This window comes from Dasypus novemcinctus, chromosome 24 (assembly GCF_030445035.2).
Source record: "Dasypus novemcinctus isolate mDasNov1 chromosome 24, mDasNov1.1.hap2, whole genome shotgun sequence".
Taxonomy (NCBI): domain Eukaryota; kingdom Metazoa; phylum Chordata; class Mammalia; order Cingulata; family Dasypodidae; genus Dasypus; species Dasypus novemcinctus.
Genome location: NC_080696.1, coordinates 40,408,443 through 40,425,336, shown reverse-complemented (window position 1 = coordinate 40,425,336; position 16,894 = coordinate 40,408,443). Strand labels below are relative to the sequence as shown.

The 16,894-nt window shown below is 36.2% G+C and overlaps 1 protein-coding gene across 1 annotated transcript in view; it reads left to right on the top strand.

Moving 5' to 3' along the window:
• Positions 1-16,894, top strand: part of SAMHD1 (SAM and HD domain containing deoxynucleoside triphosphate triphosphohydrolase 1) — a 71,695-nt gene that overhangs the window by 17,202 nt on the left and 37,599 nt on the right. Inside the window, exons 4-11 of the mRNA XM_004466604.4 lie at positions 2,129-2,289; positions 3,461-3,576; positions 5,081-5,151; positions 10,392-10,547; positions 11,516-11,616; positions 11,730-11,838; positions 13,128-13,219; positions 14,366-14,481. Of these exons, the coding sequence (XP_004466661.1) occupies positions 2,129-2,289; positions 3,461-3,576; positions 5,081-5,151; positions 10,392-10,547; positions 11,516-11,616; positions 11,730-11,838; positions 13,128-13,219; positions 14,366-14,481 (922 nt within the window). The remainder of the gene's footprint in view (positions 1-2,128; positions 2,290-3,460; positions 3,577-5,080; positions 5,152-10,391; positions 10,548-11,515; positions 11,617-11,729; positions 11,839-13,127; positions 13,220-14,365; positions 14,482-16,894) is intronic.

Sequence of the window (16,894 nt, the reverse complement as noted above, 5' to 3'; positions counted from 1 at the left end):
TATGATGTGTGCAACCTGTTCTCAAATGTTGAGTAGATAAATAGGTAGATGGAAGGAAGAGAGGGAGGGAGGAAGGAACGAAGGAAAGGAGGGAGGGAGGATAAGGATATGTGGAAGTTCTCTGTATGGGGTTCATATTATTTTTGCAACTGACCTCTAAGTTTGAAATTATTTCAAAATAAAAAGTTAAAAAAAAGAAAGAAATGTATAAATAGACCACTACCCAACTTGTCAAATCTTAACATTTTGCCTTATTTCCTTCAGATCTATTATTTTTAGAATAAAATATTAGAAACAATGGAAAGTTTCTTTTGTATCCTTCCTACATCATTTCCCCAGAAATAAACATCATTCTGAATTTGATGTTTATCATTTCTATGAATGTTTTTATGCTTTTATTACATATGTAGATAGTATGTGTGTATGTGTAGGGTTGTTTTACATGGTTCTTTTTGTTTTTTGATTTTTTATTTATTTTTTAATGTTACATTAAAAAAATATGAGGTCCCCATAAAGCCCCCACCTCATGGTTCTTAAACTATATAAATATTGTACTATCAGGAACCTTCTTAAACTTTCTTTTTTCATTTAGAATTATATTTTTGAGAATCATCCATAATGACATACATAACCCTAGTTATCCCTAGTCATAGAATAACTTTTAAAGTTGTACTACATTTTCTTGTCAGTTTTTGTAAACTTTTTTTGTCAGATATTAGTGCAGAGGATAGATATATATCACATCACATCCTTATTAGAATACAAATTTCAATTTTACTTTTGCAAGCTAGCCTGTTTAATATTCATTGAAAATCATGTTCAGAAAAATTTAAGCAATATTTGGTTTAATTCTATGATCATTTTATTTTTTAGGCAAGGTAGTGATTCCTATAGCAAATATTTTCTTCAAATAATAGAATCCCAACCCTTTCTGAAAAGATTTCCTAACATAAAGTATACTTCATTCTTTTCATGAAGAAATAATAAAATGGTCACAAAGCAAAGATGATATCTAAATACTCTGTCCTGCAGTTGGAAGAAGGTTACTATCCTGTATTCTATTTTGTCCTTCCTCAATAGCAACAGCATAGGGTATTCTCTTTAGGTAGGGCATGGGCAAGGTGAATTTTCTCCATTAAGGGAGACTAAATCAGGTAATCTCTGAGGTCACATTTTTCACAATTAGAATTTGCAATAAAAAGGTATTTTTTTAATTAATATTCAAGGTAGTCAGAGGTTTCATTTGCATTGTTTTAATCTTCTATTTTTCATTTTAAAAATTTAACTTCATTTATGAATTATAAATTACAGTTGAAAATAGTTTTAAAATCTATTAAGTATTTTAACCAGTGAATCACTGTTTAGTAATGCAATCAGTACCTTATCTTTTTTAGCTTCACCAAAAGTAAGATTGAAAAATAATTGACCTAGTTCTCTACTCAAATACAATTCTCTAGGATTCCTACCCTAATTTGCTATTCACCTTTATTCTTTAACAGTTTTATTGAGATATAATTCATGTAATTTACCCATTTAAAGTATATACATAAATGTTTTGCAACCATCACCATAATCTAATATTAGAACATTTTCTCACTTCAGAAAGAAACCACTTATCCATTAGCAGTCATCCTCATTTCTCCTCACCCCATCTCTCTGCTGTAGGTAACCAACTTTCTCTCTCTAGAGTTCCCTGTTTGGGATATTTCATATAATGGGATCATATAGTATGGGGTCTTTTGTGACTGACTTCTTTCACTAAACCTAGTGTTTTCAAGGTTCATCCATATTGTAGCATGTATCAGAACTTGATTCCTTTTTGTGGCTTTATAATATTCCATTGTATGCATGGACCACATTTTGTTTATCCATTTATCAGTTGATGGGCAACATCAACTGATAAATTATATTAAGAAGTAAAATATACCCAGATATCCAATCTGCTTTATCTCTTTGGTAATGATGGTAAATAAGGTAATGATATTAATATCTGGTCATTTCCTTAAGTATTATTGTTACTTAACAATTAAATAGCTTTAACCTTGCAATGTAGTTTAGAATGGCTACAACAGAAATTTTAGCTGGAGTTACATGTTGTTACTTATATTAACTTCATCATAATTTTTAGGTAATTAATGATCCTATCCATGGCCACATTGAGCTCCACCCTCTCCTGATCCGAATAATTGACACACCTCAATTTCAGCGACTTCGATATATTAAACAGTTGGGAGGCAGTTATTATGTTTTTCCTGGAGCTTCACACAATCGATTTGAGCATTGTCTTGGGTAAGAAAGGAATGAGGTTGGAAAGCTAACAGTTATTAATTACTTCCCTGTCTCATGAAATAGTTATGTCTATCATTTAGAGAGCAAAGTGGTAGAAATGCCCTTATTTTATTGATGAGAATATTGAGACTTTTGATTTACGTTATTATATTTTTTGTACTTTATCTATTCTTTTAAGCAGCATGGATCCTTCCTGGAAAGATAACAAATGTTTCTATGAATTGGTCACTTCAATAAAGTATTCTTCTCTGAGTTGAAAACACTGATTTAATTTTACTCCCTAATATCATATAGAATCACCTTTTGGAGCTAAATCATTTTCTTATTTATAAGGAAGTGTGTAAGTCAGAAAACATCGACAGCTTAGAGACGGTGGCACTTCAGTTAAGTGCAACTAAGTTGGGACTTTGGTCTGCTTTTCTATTATAAAATGTAGAGCCAGGATGACATTGGCAAGGAAGAACTGGACAGTTTTCCAGATTTTCATGAAGCACTTACAGTGCATTATTTTGTTTGTGGTCTGTTTTGAAGCATTTTTTTCCTATCTGGTTGCATCATCTTTTTGGTACATGGCTTTGCCGCGCGGCGGGTGCCGCCTGCGCCTTCCCATGCAGGTCTGGAATGTGCCTTTTTCCTTTTTTTAACAGGAGTCGCAGGAATCGGACCCAGGTCCTCCATATGGTAAATGGGAGCTCAACTGCGTGAGCAATAGCTGCTTCCCTGAAGCATTTTTTGATTAGCCAGAACATATGCGTATCTACTCTAATGTTCATTCATCAACAAATATTTATTGAATACTTACCAGGCCTTAACAAACCACAAACAAGATAGAAATTGTTTCTGCCCTCATGGAGCTCAGAGTTCAGGGGAGAAGAGAGCTCTTGTATTCATTCAAGAATTACTTTCAGAGGAAAATACTGAGGTTGCATTTAACATTTGTTAGGCACTTCATCTTCAGTGTTTGTTTTATACATAACAAAGCTAAAGAAGTCCTGCTTTGGGGATTCTGTTTGAGTATGTTCCTACCCAGTTCTGAAATAGAGTATTCTGTAAAGTTGCCCTAGAGATATAAATGTTTGAGAACGTTAATGTTCTGGAGAACCAGAATTTTCTTCTCTGACCTTTCAGATGGAAGAGTGACTTTTTTTTCCCTTTCTTTTTTGCCGTGCAGGGTGGGATATCTAGCAGGATGTCTAGTTCATGCCCTACATGAAAAACAACCAGAGCTGCAGATAAATGAACGAGATATGCTCTGTGTTCAGATTGCTGGGCTTTGCCATGATCTCGGTGAGCTGTACAAAGATCCAAAGTTGTATAAATCCATAACATGTTAGCTCTCACGGAAATGTAAAAATAAGATTAACCGAGAGAAATATGGAAGTTTTGTTTAAATTTTTTAGTTAACAGCCACATAATTGTGCCATTGTTTCCTCCTAGAATGACTCATAAGCTCAAATCATTGCTATTTTATTGTGTCTTTCAGTGATTTTCCCAAATATTATAGCAAATATAACTTTGCTATAAGTTATATTAAAAGACTTTCTGATAATGAGATTTTCTGACTGCTATGTTTAGGATGATATGAATTTCATTTTTCATTTATCCTTTTCATTGAATAAAATTGCCATTTTTCCTATAATTGCTTTGTTAAATCCATTCTTCTCACACCTAGAATACTTCATCTGCTCTAGCAGATTTCTAGAACTCCTTTTCTTCCTTGATCCTTGTGAAGTCTGGGCTACTTGAATCTAAATGGAAGACTATTGTCTCTTTTCTTTAAAGAAACTATCCTGGCCTTTTTAATCATAGGAGTTTTTACTCCTTGTAATTTATCACTACATATTAGAGGAGTCAGAATTAGAGTATGCCTTCTGGGCTAGGGAAAGGGGAAAGGGGGTCTCAGTTGCAGTAGCCAGCTGTGTAAAGGCACACAGCTAAATCATCCTGGACAGCTCATTCCCCTGGAATGTTTCAATAGGACCAGTACCACCCCTGGAAGATACATTTAATAGATTCTTGGTATTTTTTGAGAAAGGAATCACTGGAAACCTTTGTCAGTCCTCAGGAGTCTGAGCACTATAGTAATAAGCCTTTGTGCACAGCCTGGGACAGACAAAGAAAGCCCAGGACTGGTCAAGGTAGGCTCCCTCTCTAGCTGACAGAAATTCTAGGGAAATTTTGACAATTTTGAGTTATGCTTCAAAAAGTTTCAAATTATTAAATGTTGTAGGGACTTAAAATTACTTTGGATAAAATAAACCAGTGATCTCTAAACACTTTTGAATGCCCATGTCATCAGTAAAAAAAGCTGAGATATAGTCCATTGTATACATATGTATTATAAAATGTTATATATGTTACAAAATTTTCGTAAAGATACATGTTTATAATGGATGAGAGTAATACAATAAAGTTGTAATATTTTCTTCCTGTAGCCCAGTGGATTGCCCTAAAATTGCTGTACTAATCCACAAATATTCATTCTTAAGATGCCAAATGTCTTTGGCATTAACATTCCTTTTAGTTACACAAAATGTCCTTTCATCAAATTTACTTAAGCTCTAGTGACCGAGAGACCCATTTTTGGAGAGCTTATTTTCCTCTATGGTTTTGCTTCCTGTTCTCTTGTTTTAAAAAATAGAAAGGAAGTATTTGGCCCTTTTCATGGTATATTTCTAGATTAATAATTTCTGTTAATACTCAAGTTAAACTAAAAAGATGAAAAAATGAATTCAGTTTTTACCAACTTACAAAGATTTTTCTTGCTTCTAAGGCTCCTTTTGTTTTTAAGGTCATGGTCCATTTTCTCACATGTTTGATGGAAGATTTATTCCGCTTGCTCGGCCAGAAGTGAAGTGGACGGTATGTATTCGTATATTCAATCTAAAAACAGACTTATTAAGCAGGATGTTTAGTTAAATTATCTATTTGGATCTGCTGCTATATTATAGTATACTTCCTGTTAAAGTTATCAGTCTGTTTTTTTGTGTGTGTGTGCCTGTGTATGTATGTGTTTTCATTTGATCCTCACAGTAATCTGCAAGGAAGGAGTCATTATCTCCCTTTTACAAGTAAAGGGACTTGAGGCTCACAGAGGTGAATTGATGTGCCCCAAATCACAGTGCTCTTGTGATTAAAAGGACCAGGATTTCCTTGTCTCTTTCATTCACTTAAAATAATTTTTTTCAGATTCATTCATGCTTCATGCATCAGCAGCTTATCCCTTTTATTGTATGAATAAGTCACATTTGTTTACCATTCTCCTTTGGTGGAATTTGGGTTGTTTTTCAGTTTGAGAATCTTATAAATAAGGTTGCTATATACATAATATACAAGTTTTTTGTGAAAATATATTTTCATTTCTCTTAGGTAAGTACCTAAGAGTGGACTTGTTGGGTTATAAGGTAGATGCATATTTAGCTTTATAAGAAACTACTGGAATTTTCCAATGTGGTTGTACCATTTTACCCTTCCAGTAGCAATGTGTGAGAGTTTCAGCTGTTCCAAAGCCTCACAACATTTGGTCTTTTAGAGCAACACTTCTAGAGAATGTCAGATGTTTTCTTGTCCTATTAATTTACATTCTCTAATGTATGTTGAGTACCTTTTTCTGTCTTTACTGGTCATTGATACATTTTTTTGTAAAGAGTCCTTTCAAGTACTTTGCCCATTTTTTTGATTGTCATTTTACTGTTGAGTTGTAGAAATTCTTTATATTTATTGTCAGATATAGGTGTGAATATTTTCCTGTCTCTGGCTTGACAGCTTGTTTTTTTAATAGTGCCTGTTGAGAAGAAATGTTAAATTTTAATGAAGTAAACTAGTTTTTCAAGCCAATAAGATCATGCATTTCTGTCCCATTTTGCTGCCTTGGGGCCTCATGCTAAAATCCATTTAAAAAACAAAACAAGGGAAGCGAATTTGGCTCAATGGATAGAGTGTCCACCTACCACATGGGAGGTCTAGGGTTCAAATCCCTGGCCTCCTGACCCATGTGGTGAGCTGGCCCACACTCAGTGCTGAGGCATGCAAGGGGTGCCGTGCCATGCAAGAGTGTTCCCTGCATAGGGGGGCTCCAAATGCAAGGAGTGCATCCCCACAAAGACTGCCGCCCGCGTGAAAAAAGTGCAGCCTGCCCAGGAGTGGTGCCGCACACAGAGAGAGCTGATGCAGCAAGAAGACACATCAGAAAGAGACACAGATTCCCAGTGCCACTGATAAGAATACAAGCGGACACAGAAGAACACACAGCGAATGGACACAGAGAGCAGACAATTGGGGGGGGGGGGGCAGAAGGGGAGGGGAAAGAAAGAAAAAATTTAAAAAAAGAACAACAACAAAACAAAACTGGAATGTCACCCAGTGCCTTTCTTATCCAAGAGTTGACTTTCCTCTAATATCTGCCTGCTTTGGGTCACTCCCTAGTGCCTTCAGCGAGTTGTCCAGAGTATATAGCGCTGTTCTCCAGCAGGGTTTATCCATGAGGATCTGCTCAACCATTACCAAGTCTTTTTCTTTAAATATTTAGCTTTTTCCATTTAAGTTCTTAGGGGAATTTGTTTTTGTGCATGTGTATAGTAGAGATCTAATTTCTTTTTCTAAATATTCATAATTGTTTATTAAATCGTTCATCCTATCCCCACTCATCTATTATATCAACTCTGACATTTGTTAACTGTCCATATATACTGAATCTTTCTGGATTCTATTCTATTCCTCATTTTCTTAATAACTAGAACTTAAAAATAAGTTTTTTTTAAAGATTCATTTATGTATTTTTCCCTTCACCCCTCTTTGTTTGTGCTCACTGTCTGCTCTTTGTGTCCATTCATTGTGTGCTCATCTTCTTTTTAGGAGGCACCAGGAACCGAACCCAAGACCTCCCATGTAGGAGGGAGGCACCCAGTGGCTTGAGCCACCTCCACACCCCACTTGTTGTGTCTCTCATTGTGTTTCCTCGTTGTGTCTCTTCGTTGCATCATCTCATTACATCAGTTCACTGTGCCAGCCCATCGCATCAGCTCGCTGTCTTGCTTGTCTTCTTTAGGAGGCACCAGAAACAAAACCCGGGACCTTCCATGTGGTAGGCAGGTGCCCAACTGCTTGAGCCACATCTCCTTCCATTACAAATAGGTCTTGATAGTTGGTAGGACAACTGAAAAACCATGTTCTTTTTCAGGAATGTCTTTGGCCCTGTGCGTTTTCATTATGAATTTTATAATTTTCTTTATAAAAGTCTTATATATATTTAATTATATTTACTCCTACATTCCTTATAATTTTAGTTGTTACTGTCACTGCTCTCTTTTTAAAACTTAAATTTTTCTTTTTGTTAGTTCCTTGACAAGCAGTTGGGTTTTCTATGTTTAAAATTACTGTTTTGCTAAGACAATTATTTAACACTTTTTCCTGTAGATCTTTTTGAGTTTTCAATGTAGATCAGTCTTTGTATCTGTAAGTAGTAAGGTGTTTTTCTTCTTTTCCAATACTTATACCTTTTATTTCTTTTGCTTTTCCACACTTCTCAAGCCTCCATTAAAATGTTAAATAGAAGAGGTAACAGGAAGCAATGATGTTTTAATTTTTGTTTTAAAGGAAGTGTGTTTTCAGCTACTGATTCAAGTTTTTAAGCATTTAATTTTGACATAATTTCACACTTAAAGGGAAGTTGCAGTAATGGTATGAAGAGTTCCCGTATGCCTTCACCCAGATTTCCCAAATTTTTTTTTTTAAAGATTTATTTTATTTATTTAATTCTCTCCCCCCTCCCCCCCCAGTTGTCTGTTCTCTGTGTCTATTTGCTGCCTCTTGTTTCTTTGTCCGCTTCTGTTGTCAGCGGCACAGGAAGTGTGAGCAGCGCCATTCCTGGGCAGGCTGCACTTTCTTTTGCCCTGGGTGGCTCTCCTTACCGGGCGCACTCCTTGTGCGTGGGGCTCCCCTATGCGGGGGACACCCGTGCGTGGCAGGGCACTCCTTGCGCGCATCAGCACTGCGCACGGGCCAGCTCCACGGGTCAAGGAGGCCCAGGGTTTGAACTGCTGACCTCCCATGTGGTAGATGGACGCCCTAACCACTAGGCCAAGTCCGTTTCCCCCAAATATTAACATTCTACCATATTTGTTTTAACATGCTCTCTCTTTGTATATATAAATCTTTTTCTGAACCCTTTGAAAGTAAGTTCCAGGCATTCTTCCTTACTCCTAAATGCTTCAATGGCTATTTACATAAATACATGACTATTCTCTTAAATAACCACAGCACAGTTTTCAAAATCAAGAAATTAAAATTGATGCAAAAAAAATTGGTGCAGTTCTATCTAATCTCTAGACTTCCTTTCAGATTTTGTTAGTTGTCCATATAGAAAAGGAGGGAAAAAAACTTAATTTTTTTCTAGTCCAAGACCCAATCCAGGATCAAATATTGCATTTAGTTTCCATTTCTCTTTAGTCTCCTTTGATCTGGAACAATTCCTCAGTCTTTACCTTTTATGATCTTGCCATATTTTCAAAAGGACAGTGAGCTATTTAGTTGAGCAGAAAGTCCTTTAATTTGAGTTTGAGTTTGCTGTTTCCTTGTAGAGTCAGGCTATGACTCCATAAGTGATCTTATGTCCTTAATGTATCATATTTTAGATGCATAAAATCTATTTAAGCTGTTATTGGTAATGTTAACTTTGATCACTTGGTTAAGGCAAACTTCTTCACTATAAAGTTACTATTTAATTTCTTTGTAATGAATATGTGTCTTTGATTCAATTTTTAAAAAATGGTTATAAGATGATTCAGGTTTTATTTTATATCTTGAGTCAGCTATTTTATTTTTATTTTTATTTATTTTATTATTTTTTTAAAAAGATTTATTTATTTACTTAAATCCCCCTCTCCCCCGGTTGTCTGTTCTCTGTGTCTATTTGCTGTGTCTTGTTTCTTTGTCCGCTTCTGTTATCGTCAGCGGCATGGGAAGTGTGGGCGGCGCCATTCCTGGGCAGGCTGCACTTTCTTTCACCCTGGGCGGTTCTCCTTACGGGTGCACTCCTTGCCCGTGGAGCTCCCCTACATGGGGACACCCCTGCGTGGCACGGCACTCCTTGCACGCATCAGCACTGTGCATGGGCCAGCTCCACACGGGTCAGGGAGGCCCGGGGTTTGAACCGCGGACCTCCCATGTGGTAGACGGACGCCCTAACCACTGGGCCAAATCCATTTCCCTTTATATTTATTTTTATTTTTATTTTTTCTGGAGTCAGTTTTTGATAAGACCTGAAATAGGGCACATGTGCCCAGGGAGTCATTTGGTCTTTATAACAGTTGTGAATAAGAGGCAGAGACAGATGAGCAAACCAAGGCAGATTTTTCATTCCAATGCAGATCTTGACTTCTGAGCTCTTTTTAAGTTTGTTTTTACTGGCACATTTGCTCTTAGCCCTTTCTCCACTAGGTGGAAATGCTAGCAGATTTTGTAACTTAACATGTTCTAAGACTGATAAAACAAGAGAATTGATTTTATAGTGACATGCATTAAAATGGGATTCTATCTGTATGACCTGGTAATATTCTTCCAGGTATTGTAAATGATTATACTCATTCAAATGCATTAAATATACTCAAGAAATAATGCACATGGTTTGTAAAAGGTTTGCAGGTAGTAAAATATTGACAAATTTGACATGCTTTAAAATATAACTGATGGGAGCAGACGTGGCTTAAGCAGTTGAATGCCTGCTTCCCACATGGGAAGTCCCGGGTCGGTCCCTGGTCCTCCTAAGAACAATGACAAAACAAACAACAAGCAAACAAATGAAAAAACCAACTCAGGGGAGCTGACGTGGCTCATTGGTTGAGCGCCAGCTTCCCACATATGAGGTCCCAAGTTCAATCACCGGCACAGGTACTTCAAAAAAAAAAAAAAAATATATATATATATATACACACACACACATACACACACGAATATATAAAACTGAAAGGCTATAGTTGGAAACTAGATAATTAACATGTAATAGAGCCTTATCTACAAATTGCCTGGAATCGTGAGTGATTTGGATAATCTGGAGATGCTAATGGGTAGACTACAATAGACTATGTTGTGCTGACATTTTTTAGCATGAAGAGGGCTCGGTCAAGATGTTTGAGCACCTGGTTAATTCTAATGGACTCAGAGATGTTATGAAACATTATGGCCTTATCCCTGAAGAAGACATTTGTTTCATCAAGGAACAAATTGCAGGACCACTTGAATCACCCGTGAAAAATGCTTCGGTAAGGTCATGTACAACTTAATTTGAACTGTCTGATGCTTTTCATCTAGTCTTTTCTTGACATGGCAGGCTATTTTAGAGGGACTAAATGATAAAATGTTATATATTTTTATTGTTTAATGCAAATAATGAAAGGCTTATACTTTTTTTCTACTTATTAACTAAGTTCTTTAAAAGTTACCCCCAAAATAAAAGAATAAATCTTTTTTAAAAAATGAATATGTATACAGTATTTTATACAGATGGCTAAGGTAACTTTATTTGGAGTTATAAAAATGTATGTCTTATTTATCCACTAAAATTAACATATTTAAATATTTAGATATGCAAAGACATAGAAAAAAAGTTGAACTGGCTCAGAGGAAAATCTGTTTTGTCTTCCTTTTGACCTTTTGTCTTTATTTTATTAATAAAGAAGTTGGAAAATAATAATTTCCCTGAGATTTTTAGGGATTTTCCTCAAATTTTCCTCTAATCAAATTAGGGATTTTACCTCAAATTTTCCTCTACTTTTAAGATACAAGATAAAGAGATGGGTTTTGCAGCAAATATTCTGTTTAAAAAAAAAAAAGAAGCAGCACGGTAAATGTTTTAAAACAATGTATGTCATTTAGACAAGGTATGTAACTACTTTGAAAGATAGCACTGATTTGGATGCATGATTCACACATATACATTTAGTTTAAACAAAACATGCTTAATATTTCATAATTAAATCTTACATATATTTTAAAATGTTTAAACCAGGAAAACAAGGAAGCATGTTGGTTGTGGAAAGTATAATGCAGTTAGGATCCTTTCAATGACATAAGAGGGTTTAGTGTTAATAGGATTAGTAGAGTAGAACTTTGTAATTTCTCTCTTGTACCCAAGCATCCTCTAATTTTTGATTAATGTAATTGCTTTGCCTTGCTTGTAATAGATTTGATTCTTATCCTAAAACTTACAGTGGGTTTTCTTGTCTTCCAGTGGCCATATAAAGGGCGTACTGAAGAGAAAAGCTTCCTTTATGAGATAGTGGCTAATAAAAGAAATGGCATTGATGTGGACAAATGGGATTATTTTGCTAGGTATGCTCTGAACACTTCAGAAAAGTTGGCTGAAATCCTTTTAAAGTTAGTGTTAATATATAAGGTAGAGTTTTCTTCTTGAAAAAATTGTTTCTCTCCTTTTGGAATCTTAGGGATTGCCATCATCTTGGAATTCAAAATAACTTTGATTACAAGCGCTTTATTAAGTTCGCCCGTGTTTGTGAAGTAAATAAAAAGAAGCATATTTGTACTAGAGAAAAGGTAAGCTATGTCAAAGGAAGTAAGAAGGGTGTATCTCCAAGTCTGAAATCTGGAAATAACCGTGAGCAGCTTAGAAAAATCAGTATCTGGTAAATCATTAATCTCTTTACTTCATGCTTTTATAAGTACCCTAAGGACCTTTTCATTTCTGTTGCATAGTTAATAATAATGATAATAAATTATATTGAACATTTATTGAGTGTATTACTAGGCACTGTTCTAAGTGCATTGCATGGATTAACTCAATCTTAACTCTTTGATAAAGATGCTATTATTATCTCACTTAACAGATGAGCAAATTGAAGCACAGAGAAAGTATAAAACTAATAAGTGGCAGAGCTAGAATTTCAACCCTGTTTTTTGTTTGTTTTTTTTAAAGATTTTTTATTTATTTCTCTCCCCTTCCCTCCTCCTCCCCCCAGTTGTCTGCTCTTTATGTCTATTTGCTGTGTGTTCTTCTGTGACCGCTTCTATCCTTATCAAGGGCACCAGGAATCTGTGTTTCTTTTTGTTGCATCATCCTGTTGTGTCAGCTCTCCTCGTGTGCGGTTTCATTCTTGGGCAGGCTGCACTTTCTTTCTCCCTGTGCGGCTCTCCTTACGGGGTACACTCCTTGCATGTGGGGCTCCCCTACACAGGGGACACCCCTGCGTGGCAGGGCACTCCTTGTGCGCATCAGCACAGCACATGGGCCAGCTGCACACGAGTCAAGGAGGCCCGGGGTTTGAACCGCGGACCTCCCATGTGGTAGGCGGACGCCCTATCCATTGGGCCAAGTCCACTTCTCGAATTTCAGCCCTGTTTCCTTAATCACTGCTTAGTGTTTCTCAACAATTAAATCCTGAAATCAAGTTTCTTCTAGATTACAATCATGTAACTATAAAGTAGTATAGTATTTTACTGTAGAAAGTCCTTCTCTTGAGAGTGAAGAACACAAGAATAATATCTACTTCCTAGAGTTATTGGAAAGATTACAACAAATACTGAATTTAAGATGCCTAGAACAGACCTAGTCACAGAGTTAAACATGCAATAGATTTTTATTTACTATTAATCAGTAAGAATGAATGTTGAAAAAGAAGAAAATAAAAGAATGAATGTTGCAAACCAATAAGAGCTTTACTGATCTGTTTCTCCGTTCTCTAGTGGGCTTTGCAGTTTTAATGAAGTAACCCCTGTGCATAGTCTTCTTCTCTGCTACCATCCTTTTCCTTGCTTATATACTTGTCTACACACAAGGTTAACATAATATGATACTATGTTAATATTTATTTCATATTTCCTTACAGGAAGTTGAAAATCTATATGACATGTTCCATACACGTAACTGCTTACACCGCAGAGCTTATCAACACAAAGTTGGCAACATCATTGATACAATGTAAGAAATTTGATTGCTATTTCCCTATGAATCTCTCTGTTACACTTTCACCAGAGTCTCCAAGTTAACATTTCTGGGATAAACTCAAATATATTTTATATTAATAAATCTAAATTGGTTTCCTTAAACAAACAGTAATGTAAAAATTAGCATACAGTAAGCTAGCTTGGAGGAAGAAAGGGAGAATTGATACGGCAGGTAGTTAAAGGGGAGAAGAACTGATTTAGACTAGATCTGAAGAGGCAAAACTGGAATGGCTCAGGAAGTTGCTTATATACCAGATATTAGTCATCATGGTAATGGGAGATGGATATAAACAATTGACATTTTGAAATTAATGATAAAATTAATTTTAAGGATTAAGATTAGTATCTGTTCTTATCTTATCAAATATTTACCAAAATGATAGCAATAGTAGGAATAGTAAATATTAAATATTCATAGTAACTACTATGAATAGTAAACCCTACAGGAATTTCATCTCTTCTCGCTGATGCAGTCAGAACCATAAGAGAAAAACAAAGCTATGAATCTAAATGACTTACATGAGAAGTCATCAAATTCGAGTGTGAATTGAGCTATTTCCTTGTCTCTAAAATAGCTTTAAGTTTATTTATTATAAGGCTTTGGACCCATGTTCATTTTTATATTTGTATTGAAAAAATTTATGTGTTTCTATATTTTTCCCAACCTGTCTCATGAGCAGTCTAGTTAGAATATGTTCTTCCATTTGTATGATTGATATTGATACTTTCGTGAGGATTTTTTTGTTTTTTAATTCAGAGAGACTTTGGTTCAAAGCCTGGCATTGCCTCTTCCTAATTGGTTAAATGAAAATTACTTAATTTCTGTATCTGGTAAAATTGTGACTGATTATACCACCTGATTGTTAGAAGGATTAAATAAGATAATGTATCTAAAGCCCTGCTGTAGTGCCTGCGATATAGAAGCATGGTAGCTCACAGATCACCATTATCATAGCACTTAGTTATTTAGTATGATGGAGAGGCAGTTGTCCTTAGATCATCATATCTCAAAATTTTATTTCCCTAAAGTAGAAAGATTTCCCTAACTTTAAGCAAGGCTTAAAAGCAAATCTTTGAAATTTGTCACATATATAAATTTTTATAAAATTATCCCCTCTAGGATTACAGATGCTTTCCTGAAAGCAGACTCCTACATAGAGATAATAGGTGCTGAAGGAAAAAAGTATCAGATTTCTACAGCAATTGATGACATGGAAGCCTTCACTAAACTAACAGGTGAGAACTAAAAGGTAACATAGTTGGTCCAGCTCAGAAAAAGTATAAGCTGTTCCTGGCTTACAGATCTTCAGATGTATTTTAAGTTCCTAAGTGTGTTTGAATTTATCTCTGCTTTGTACTACTATCAAGGTGACTTTAAGTCTAAACTCTCTGAACCTTTCTTTCCTCATTTCTAAAATGAGAATAATAATTCCTTGCACATAGTGGTTTTGTGATGCTTAAATGAAGCGTAGTACTTGGCACATAAAGACTCAATATTCTTTTACTTAATTCATAATATAGCTGGTCTAATACCATACTGATACCTCTCTTTTTAACATTGCTTTTGTTGCAAAACACAGGATGTTAGAAACATCTCTTCCCCACTTAAGCAGCTTAGGGTGGAAGGAAGGAAGAGAGGTGAAGCAGTGGCAGCCAGTTCTTTAATGTGGAAAAGTACAGATTGATATAAAGATAGTAAAGCAAAAGAAGAACAAATATTATATACTAGAGTTCTTAGTTGCAGATCATGAAATTGACTCTGTTTAAAAATAAGATTAGAAAATAATCACATAGCTTATGGAATTAGTGGGGATGCCAGAGGCACAGAAAATGGGCAAAAACAACAGAAGCTGAGTGGCCTAAGGCACTCTACAACAGTATCCAGCCCAAGGTACCACTCTTGTTCTACCACCAGATTTTCTTTGCTACAAACTGCCAGAAGGAAACTGAAGCCAGGTTCGCTCAAATTATCATTGAAAAATCATGTTTTTGTAAAAAAGAACAAAAGTGAATTATTAGAAAAATGTTTTATGTATGTTCCTCCAGTGTCTTTTTTTTTTTTTTCACTTTATTTTCCAAGAAGCTTTGGGTTCTAGAGAAGCCACATAGAAAATACAGGGGAGCGGGGAGCAGAGGTAGCTCAAGCCATTGGCCACCTCCCTCCCACATGGGACAACCTGGGTTCAGTTCCCAGTGCCTTCTTAAAAAAAAAGACAACTCAAAACAAACAGATACAGAGAGACAGTGAGCACAAACAACGAAGGTAGAGGGGAGAAATAAATAAAAATAAATATTTGATGCAGAGAGCAGACAGTGAGCACAAACAACGAAGACAGAGGGGAGAAATAAATAAAAATAAATCTTAAAAAATAGAATAAAAAATAAAATACAGGGAAGGGGAATAGATGTGAGTAAAGTGGCTGAGTGCCTGCTTCCCACATAGGATGTCCTGGGTTTGGTTCCCAGTGCCTCCTAAAACCAAAAAAACAACAAGCAAAACACATGAAAAAATGAGTGTGGTTGCCTGTGTGGCCTGTGTGGCTCAGTGGTTGACCTGACTGCTGGCTTCCCACATAAGAGATCCCAGGTTCAATCCCCAGCCCCAGTACCTCAAAAAAAAAAAAAAAAAAAAAAAAAACAAAGGAAAAGAAAATACTTTCTTTCCCATACACTCCCTACTCCCCAACATTCTCCCCTACCAATAACATCCTATATGAGTATAATATATTTGTTACAATTGATGAACAAATATCAAAGCATTGCTACTAACCATGGTCAGTGGTTTACATTATGATTTACCTTTTGCACGGTGTACTTTTATAGGTTCTAACAAAATGTATGATGGTTTGTATCCATCACTGCAAGACCTTGCAGAACAACTCCAATGCCCCAAAGATGCCCCATGTTCCACCCTTTCCTCCCTCTCCCTCCCCTTGGACCTATGGCAACCACTAACTTTCAGTTTCTGAAGAATAAGGTTCATAGTTACATGCGTTAATTTTGAAGGCTTGACATATCAGTCTATTTTCTTTTAATAGGCTTTGCCTACGTACTCCAGTTGTTCTTGCCCCTCTATTTGAGACTGTAGCAGGACTCCCTAGGGTGGGAGTTTAATATTTTCTTGTTTGCTGTATGGTAAACACCCACTGAGATAACACCCTATGCCAAGACGAACACATTCGTATTCCATTGAAGCGTGCCCCAGGTGCACCCTTTCCCATATATTCCCCCACCAATGCCCTGCACGAGGGACCCTCCCCTGCCATGTTTGAAGAAAAAAAAAAGCATTCCTACCATTGGAGTTTCAACCACAGACCTACACATCCCCAGAGTTCACCTGTTCCTTCCTCACATCCCCTACTCAGTTCCATGGATAGTCCATCCCAGCACCCCCACCCTGTTCACCCTCACATTCCAGCACCATCGACCCCACTCACGTCCCTGTACACCATCACCCCCCCTCCACTGCAAAACCAACCCCTTCCACCTTATCATGGGTTTTGCCATGTTGAAAGGCACAATGCAAAATATATATATATTTTTTTACTTTATTTTATTATTGGGATTTTTTTGGACTTTAGTTTTTGAGGAGGTTTTGGGTTGCAAAGGGTTGTAGCTGTGGAAGGGGAGGATCACTGGTCTGGGGTGT